This window comes from Bombina bombina, chromosome 3 (genome assembly GCF_027579735.1).
Source record: "Bombina bombina isolate aBomBom1 chromosome 3, aBomBom1.pri, whole genome shotgun sequence".
Taxonomy (NCBI): Eukaryota; Metazoa; Chordata; class Amphibia; order Anura; family Bombinatoridae; genus Bombina; species Bombina bombina.
In genome coordinates, this window is record NC_069501.1 from 519,222,618 (window position 1) to 519,232,073 (window position 9,456).

A 9,456-nucleotide genomic window follows, 5' to 3' on the forward strand; every position below is an offset into this window, starting at 1 on the left:
TCATATTCTAACGTTTTTGCGGCGTGCTTAAACACAAGAAATGGCTACCAATTACACAAAGGGCAATCAATTCAAACGGCCAATTCCATTGAATGACGGGAAACCATCTCTTTCAAACCCCGCCTAATACAATGGTCTACCTATCGCTTTGCGACATCGAACTTCAGGAAATGACATCAGCGCATAGTTTATAACAAAGGTCCCAGCCTCCCATTGGATTTTTTAGGGTAGCTTTTGTCTTCACATATAAATAGAAGTTGGCGCGCCTATTTCTTTCTTCATTAGAAGATACGCGCATACACACATCTAAGGCTCATTTGACTGGAAAACCTAAAGCAAGCACTATTTGGCGGAAGGTTACATTTATAAAGCCATTAGTTACTGCTTTTGGTATCAGTGCGCCGTGCTAGCTAGTGTGCAGAGGAAATACATAGGAAGCTGTATACGCCATTTTGTACTGCCGCCTGTTCGCAATCGCTGACCGTACCTTCCGCGCTTCCATCGAACCAATTTGTTACCCTAGTGCGTCCTCCTCACCAAGCTTCCAAGCTGGATATGTCAGGAGGTGGGGTGATCAGGGGGCCGGCGGGCAACAACGATTGTCGAATTTATGTCGGCAACCTTCCGCCTGATATCCGTACCAAGGACATCGAGGACGTCTTCTACAAATACGGCGCTATCCGGGACATCGATCTTAAAAATCGTAGGGGAGGACCGCCATTTGCATTTGTAGAATTTGAGGATCCCAGGTGAGAATTTGTGATAAATATATATATTTATTTTACATTACATTCTAGTGGAGCTTTTACATGATCGACAAGACTCATGTTAATCACATGCAGCTTGTGACTCCCTGGAACACATAGTTCATATTATCGGGATAGTTCTATTTATTTGCAAAACTGTTAAATTGCGATATATTTATTGTACACCCATAGCCAACTACGCCTAGTTTCCATTGAGGTGGTAAAAACATTTATCTCCATTAAGATCTATGGGTAACTTTAATGTTACCACCAGTTTCTAAACTTTACCACCTCAATGGAAACTAGGCCTACGTTTTTTAGCTTTTGCGCCTTGTTGGGATTTAGGCTTATTTTGCGATAAGCTAGTGGTTAACCTTTCCTAGATACACGCGTAACCTACAGTTGTAGTATTTGCAGGTGGGGGTTGGTAGCGGACCCGTTAGTAGCCATTGCAGCACGTGCCTCAAGTGCTCTACACAATGTCGCTTCCACGCTGAGCAACACCCTCTAGTGGTGAAAAGGGGGCCCTGACACATTTCTTTGTCCTTGTGCCATTTAGGAGTTGGGCCCTGTGTTGCCTGCAATACGTGCAGATCAGGGCCTTTTAGCTTGTTTTAGAAAAATCTTACTGTGAAATAATTTTTAGCACATTTGTTCAATTCCTTTGGCATAGTGTAGTAGTTCTAGCTTTTTTTTTTTTATTATTATTGAAGATTGTTTTTGGTAATGTTTTGCACATATTGTATCAGAGGGGCATGAAACCCAATTTTTTTTCTTTCATTAGTTAGAAAGAGCATGCAATTTTAAACTATTTTCTTATTTACTTCTATTATCTAATTTGCCTCACCCACGTGCATTGCTATTTCTTCAACAAAGGATATATAAAAAAATGAAGCTAATTAGATTATAGAAGTAAATTTGAATGTTTAAAATTGTATTCTCTACATGAATGAGAACATTTTGGGGTTTAGTGTCCCTTTAATAAAAAATACATTCCATGAGTACTTAACATTTTATAGTTGCTTCATATCTACAGTTTATTTTATGCTTAAAATGAAATGTTCCTTTAAATTTCCCTGTTGTAAGCATATACTTTTATTTAACTTGTTCTTTTTGTTATAAAATTCTCATCCGATAAGGAAAGATTTAAATCCATTTGAAGAGATTATAGTTGGAATAAGTGCGTTTTTACACATTGTTTTGTCTACCAATTTCTGTTAGAATTTTTTGTTTTTTGTTTCCAGGGATGCTGAAGATGCTGTTTATGGAAGAGATGGCTATGATTATGATGGCTATCGCCTACGTGTAGAATTTCCACGGAGTGGACGTGGAGCTGGAGGAAGAGGTGGTGGCGGTGGTGGTGGTGGAGGAGGAGGAGGTGGTGGTGGTGGCGGCGGTGGAGGAGGTGGCGGTGGAGCACCCCGTGGGCGTTATGGTCCTCCATCCAGGCGCTCAGAGTACAGAGTTATTGTTTCAGGTTTGTGGTCTGAGGATAAAATGTCTGTTTTAAAGAAGCAATCTGATAGAGCATGTAATTTTTTTACTATTAAAGGACCAGTAAACACAGATTTGCATAATCAACAAATGCAAGATAACAAGACAATGCAATAGCACTTACTCTGAATTTCAAATGAGTAGTAGATTTTTGTTTTCCAACCAACTTCAGTTATGTATATTTCCACTCCCCCGGTACCATGTGATAGCAATCAGCCAATCGCAAATGTATATACGTATAGTCTGAGTTTTTGCACATGCTCAGTAGGAGCTGGTTACTCAAAGTGTTAATATAAAATATAAGACTCCAATTTTCTTCCATAAAAATAAATAAAATGCAAAGTTGAAAATTTAATTTCACCTGAGTGTCTCTTTAACCCTGGTCTATAGTGTATTTAAGCTCCACAAAGGGGTTAAACACAAATGTTCTCTCTGGACCTGTGGTGCACTGCTGATCCTGAGTCAAATCCACTGCTAATCCAGTCAGCAGCTCTAATCACACAACTCAGATGCACAAATAGCGCTGCTGATTGGCTCAGCGACTGGTTCAGCTTGGGGCCAGTAGTGCACCGTGGGTCATAAGCGTAACATCTACGTTTTATCCTTTTTGCAGTGGTTGACCAGGGTCAATGGGCAAAAAAATGACATGCACCAGTAAGAATATTTACGAGGCAGATAATGGTATTTGTATATATGGAGAATCTCCCAAAAATAAGGAGAAAAGGGTATAATTCTAGGAGCAAGTTATTTCCTGGATTTGTTGAGCCCTGTTCTAAATGAACATGCCATTTTTAAACTAGAATGGCCCTTAAGTAATAGTCAAAATTTAACTATTGGAAAGAGCATGACAATTTTTTTTAAACTTATAGATAGTTCTCTTGGTATCCTTTGTGAGTAATCCTAGTTAAGATCAGTAGTGTGCACATGTCTTAAGACATTTGGCCAGTGTTAACATTTTTTGGTAACTTAAAGGGATAGTAAACCCAAAAACTTTTTAAATCTTTATTAAAACTTCATTATGTATGTGACATATTTCAAATAAGTACCTGTTAAATTTTTTCACTCGTTTTCTAGTTATTCTAAATCAAATATCTTTATATTGCCAAGCCCATTTTTATCACATTATGTGGACCCTATAATGATGTTCTACCTAGGTAGAAACATCATGGCGGTCCGCATGCGCATATAATTAGTTTAATAGTAACGCATGCGCATTTTGGCCCCTCAGTCCTAGCATGACCGTCACTATTCTGGCACAGGAAGCAGGGCGGACTTCATGATAGTGACATCAACGTTGGTGGGAGTGGCGCACCAGAGCGCTGAAGATTCACGGAACACAAGCACATTGGGGAATCATCTGTGTTATTTTACTAGAGGTAAGTATAATAAGTACCCCTAGGTTAACGAGCAAGTTGATTTGATCTTAGTAAAAGGACGTTACCCTTAGACTATCATTTTTTTAACCCCTAGAAAAACGAGCATGTTTTTTTCTTATAAGGCAGTGACTTATAAGAGTGACTAACCAGCAATTATTTTTAACCCCTAGACTAACGAGCAAGTTGTTTTGTTCTTACAACACTCAGATTAATCGCAAGAGCTGCAAAGATTAAAAGCAATAGCAAATTCTGATGCGACTAAAGTTAATAACATCTGAATTTCCTATTGCTTTTAATCTTTGCAGCTCCTGCGATTAATCTGAGTGTTGTAAGAACAAAATAATTGCTCGTTAGTCTAGGGGTTAAAAATAATTGCTAGTTAGTCTAGGGGTTAAAAATAATTGCTGGTTAGTCACTCTTATAAGTCACTGCCTTATAAGAAAAAACATGTTCGTTTTTCTAGGGGTTAAAAAAATGATAGTCTAGGGGTAACGTCCTTTTACTAAGATCAAATCAACTTGCTCGTTAGCCTAGGGGTACTTATTATACTTACCTCTAGTAAAATAACACAGATGATTCCCCAATGTGCTTGTGTTCCGTGAATCTTCAGCGCTCTGGTGCGCCACTCCCACCAACGTTGATGTCACTAAGTATCATGAAGTCCGCCCTGCTTCCTGTGCCAGAATAGTGACGGTCATGCTAGGACTGAGGGGCCAAAATGCGCATGCGTTACTATTAAAGATCTTAGATGAAGAATAATTAGAAAACGAGTGAAAAAAATTAACAGGTACTTATTTGAAATATGTCACATAAATAATGAAGTTTTAATAAAGATTTAAAGTTTTTGGGTTTACTATCCCTTTAAAATTGCAAACATTGCTGTATAAACATGCATGCTCCTATCAGCTTACCTAGTGTAACTCCAACAAAATCTAAAAGAATAAAGCAGATCTCGTAAGTTAATTGGATAACTTTAAAATTGCACACTATCTAAATCGTGAACGTTTACTTTGACTTTTCTCGTTTTACTTTTTTTTTTTTTTTTTTTTTTTTAGAGCAGTTATAGTAAAAAAAAAAAAAGGCTTAAAGGGACTTAAACAATTTTGTGATTCAGACAGGGCTTACAATTTGAATTATGTTTTTGTTTGAAATCTAAATAGCATGTACATGACTGGAAACATTACTGCCACCTAATGTTCTTGCTAATTTATAACGACTATAAAACTGCATCTATATAGTGCTCCACTCCGGCACCTTCGTGCATCCTTTTTAGACAAGGATAATACCAAGAGGACATTTTGTTAATAGAAGTAAACTGGATATTTTTTTTCATTACCACTATCTGAATAATAAAAATTCCCTCTTTGGGTGTCCCTTAACTTTTTTTTTTATTGCGGATATTAAAGGGGTTGTATAAATTGTTTTAAAAGCATTCATGAATTAAGTACTCAAACACTGCTTAGTAATCTTTTAGGGCGAGCAGTAAAAGGTATTCTGTTAACCAACTCTCCTTGCAGTATACTTAAAGGGACACTAAACCCACGTTTTTGTTCTTTAATGATTAAGAGTGCATACAATTTTCAGCAACTTCTAATTTTTCTTTGTTCTTTTGCTATCTTTATTTAAAAAGCAGGAATGTAAATCTAAAGAGCCAGCACATTTTTTGTTCAGAACATGGGTTATGCTTGCTTATTGGTTTGCTAAATGTAGCCACCAATAAGCAAGCACTATCCAGGGTGCTGAACCTAAAATGGACCCACTCCTAATTCCTGCTTTTTAAAAAATAAAGATAGCAAGAGAACGAAGAACAATTGATAGTAGGAGTAAATTAGAAAGTTGCTTAAAATTGCATGCTCTATCTGAATCATGAAACAAAAAATGTGGGTCCCTTGAAGTGACTTAATTTCTAATTCGTTTATGGCTACATTATCCCCACATTTAAAATGCTTATTCAGAAAAATGATTGTTATACAGATTTTGTCTGGTACCTCTTGGGACAGTGCCTCCTTGTTAAAGACTTAATTGATAGACAATCAAGTTTCTTCTACGCTTTGTTTACAATACACAGACCGTGTAACTAATTCATTTTATGAAGTTAAATGTGTTACATTTTGTTATAGGGCTGCCGCCAAGTGGAAGCTGGCAGGATTTGAAGGATCACATGCGTGAAGCAGGTGATGTATGTTATGCTGATGTTTACCGAGATGGTACCGGTGTCGTGGAGTTTGTGCGGAAAGAGGATATGACCTACGCAGTGCGGAAACTGGATAACACAAAATTTAGGTCCCATGAGGTAAGTGTAAAAAAGCATTGCATGCTTTGTAATAAAGGGCTTGGATTATGAACATTTTTTTAGGTAAATGGGGTTTGGTATCAGTGTAGAAGAATAACTTGCATCTCTTTTCCCTGCAAAGCTGTGTTACGTGTCAGCTTACCTAAATATTCTAGCTAGTTAAGTTTAGCTTGTTCAATCCCAGGTTCTATATTTCGTAGGGTGAAACTGCCTACATTCGTGTTAAAGTTGATGGTCCAAGAAGCCCAAGTTATGGAAGATCGCGGTCTCGCAGCCGTAGTCGTAGCAGGAGCCGTAGTAGAAGCAACAGTCGAAGCCGCAGCTACTCTCCAAGAAAAAGTCGTGGATCTCCACGTTACTCTCCCCGTCACAGCAGATCTCGTTCCCGTTCATAAATCCCTCCCCCAAGTGATGCTTTTTTTTTGTAGACCATGTTGTACGCTTTTTTTTTTTTTTTTTTTATTTCCCATAACTTTTTTTTTTTTTATTCACTGTTTTATTCAAGCTTGCTGAAGTGTTGCTCCTCATGTATAACATCACAAGCAAATTGTTACTCCTTAACACACATTTCCTTTATGCCAAACACTGTATTTTAGCAGTTGTAGGTACTTTCAGCTTAATAGGCCACTCTTCAGGAGCACCACTGGGTGTCTGCACTGGGGATTTTGGGTGGTTATGGTTAACTTTTGTGTGGTGAAATCCTGTTTTACCTTACCTTTTCATGTGTCTTTCTGTAGACATAACTGAAGAGATGGATTAAAGGATTGTGGAGGACATTTCAATCATTTTAGGATTGTCAAAAGGAGGCTTGAGGAGGATCAAATCAAAAATGGAGGCCATGGTATGACTCCACAAGTGCTATTGTCAGACACTTAGCAGTATTGACTTTATGCCCCAAACTTTTTTATGTTTTTTTTTAACAGCACAATTCAACATACATCCTTTAAAACAAGTCTTATAAATTAGTGTGCTTGTAGAAACTCTTCCATTCCTTGTCATAGTGTATACTGCCACAAAACATGTGAATGTCTTGTGAGCCTTCTACTTAGGGTAGTGTAATATCAATACTGCTAAATTTGCATGTCCTCTGTGCCTGGTGCAGCATTGCTCTTGTGTTTTTTAATTGCTATAATTAAAAGTAAATGTGATACTCTAAAATGTTGCCGTATATTGATGTGGGAGGGAGGTATTGCTTAGGCCCATTTACATAGTGTTCTTTACACATAGTTTCTAGATCACAACACTACATTAGTTGTAGATGACTAGCTGGAAAATTACTTACCATACTGATATTGGGAAAAGTCTAAATCCTTTTTCTAAAGGCACATGAGAGATGTTTGAAGTTGTATGCATTACTTACAACCCAGGTAATTGCAAAGCTGATTTGTGTACTCCATGTTAAACGTACCTCTTGCCCTTTTTACCATTAGCCTTGGGTTTTTGTTGGTGGCTACAACTTCAAACTAGTGTTCTGACTTAAATTTCAGAATTATTCAGCTAGCTTTGCAGTGTTTTTACTGGACTGGAAGAGCTTCACTAATGTAATGCATCCTTTCCTTGTCCCTTTTTAATAATAGGAAAGTGCAAAGGGACCATTGCTTAAGGTAATAAAAAAAAAAAATATTCTGGAGCATAGCATCAAAAATCTGCCTTTAACTGGACTTAAAGGGACAGTGTACTGAATATTGCCCCCCCCCCCCTTAATGTGTAATCACTGTTTTTTGTTTCTTTTGTTCATTCCAAATTACTCTGCAGTAATGCTATAGGTGTTTATCTCTGGAGCAGAGATTTACTAAAATTGCCATTTTCAATTGGTGGTCTAGCTTTTCTGCATGCAGATATCAGAAAAGGTCATTGAGTCTAGAAGAGAATAAGGTTGTCTTGTGCAAAGTCAGCCTATCTAAATTCATTGTAGTTTTAATCTACAGAATTTTTTTCCTATTCAAAAACAAACCTAATGGTGCATTTTTCCCATGCATTTTATACTCTGCAGCTGGTAAAACATCTTTGAAACATGGGAAAATACTTTTACAGTACACTGTCACTTTATTTAGTTGTAGTAGACTTGCTCCATTTTTTTTCTCTTTATACTCACACTTTAAAGGTTCTATTAAAGTGAATGTCATGTTACTAATAGCGCCCCACTACATTGGATAGACAAAAATTTACAAGGGTTGACATTCACTTTATTTTTTTGTAGGATTGGGCTCTTCTCCCAGAGCAGTCTCAAATTTTACACCTGAAGGTCCTTAGAGTGGTCTGTGGACCTATAATTCCCAGGAGGATTATTTCAGCACACTATGCAATATGATTATGATCCTTGGCTATTTGCAGTCTAATATAAGCCCCTTGTTTGAGTCAGTGAATTTAAGGGGAATATCACTTTTTGCTTACAGGGTTGTCCCTCCATTGTAGATCAGGATACAAACATCACTTTTTGTTGCTAAATAAGTCACTCAGTTTTCTTACCCTGCTCCTTCCCTAGTGTTCCACAGATTGGCAGTTATTAGTTTTAATCTGCAAGTTTTACCTGCAGGAGTAAAAAAAAATATAGCTATACCACACCATTCGATAGATCTTTGTTTTGGGAAATTGACCAGTTATCTGTGCGCTTGATTTTTCAGTTTGCACACATAACTGGTCAGTTCCCAGAAACGTGTGTTAATACTATCTAACTCTGCCTCTCTTTTTTGGTTTTGCTGGTTATAAAGGTTTGGAGAGGGCTCACTGGATCCCAGTCCTGGAGCTGGATCATTGGATTCAAATCATAGGAATGAATAGGATAGGGAGGATGAATTACCAGGATTCATGGAGCGGGATCATATAACAAGGATCATAGGAGTGGATTCCTGCCCCATCTAGACCGCATTTGTGTGGAATTTTTTGTTTTTACCTCAATTGGCTATTCTTAAAATATATAATTATTTTTGGCAAGTGGAGCCCTTAGGATGCAAGGAGGAGTTTGCATAATTTTTTTGTTAAAGGAGCAGAGGAGTCCTAAGGAGGCACGCTGGAGCAATCTCCTGGGAAGGATACAGCCTGAATAGATGGTAAACTTAAGGGGGGGTTATAAGCATTAATTCCATTTCTAAATTTAAAACAAGGGGTCAAGATGACAGGTATTTTAATTTTAAGGGTTTTTGTTAATGCTTTTGACAAATAAATGACTGAATGAGTACATTGTGTGGTTTGTATATATGAAACTTGTTACCTGGTCACATGTAGGTAAAAATAGTTGATGGCTAAATGAAAGGTAAGCATTGTTAAACTGGAGGTCTCCACAATATTTGCTCAGTGACATTACAGGGAGGGGGGGGGTACCTGGAAAGCCAGTATGCTTTAGGCTAAGTTGCAACAGCAGTGATTCGGGCAGTTGACTTTCTCTTGTTCCTTAGAGGTATGCACATTCATGACAAGTCCTTTCAGTCATGCAGGGGAATCTCCTCTCAAAAGCTGTCTTTTGTGATCCCTGCACTTGGTGACATGGAGTCAGAGCCAGGAAGCATAGGGAGCTGGGTGGGGTAGATTCTTCAAACCCCCTTTTTTT

At 37.8% G+C, this 9,456-nt stretch overlaps 1 protein-coding gene across 2 annotated transcripts; it reads left to right on the forward strand.

Moving 5' to 3' along the window:
* Positions 1 to 234: 234 nt before the first annotated feature.
* SRSF1 (serine and arginine rich splicing factor 1) lies at positions 235 to 9,087 on the forward strand. 2 transcript variants are annotated; one of them, XR_008401363.1, is made up of 5 exons: positions 235 to 749; positions 1,991 to 2,223; positions 5,737 to 5,909; positions 6,110 to 6,750; positions 8,621 to 9,087. XR_008401363.1 is itself a non-coding variant. In XM_053706938.1 (4 exons), the coding sequence occupies exons 1-4, from the start codon at positions 556 to 558 to the stop codon at positions 6,302 to 6,304; spliced, it is 795 nt and encodes a 264-aa protein (XP_053562913.1). In that variant the 5' UTR covers positions 235 to 555; the 3' UTR covers positions 6,305 to 9,087. The 2 variants fall into 2 exon arrangements, 1 of the variants encoding a protein (XP_053562913.1); XM_053706938.1 differs by having other exon boundaries at positions 6,110 to 9,087.
* The last annotated feature ends 369 nt before the right edge of the window (positions 9,088 to 9,456 follow it).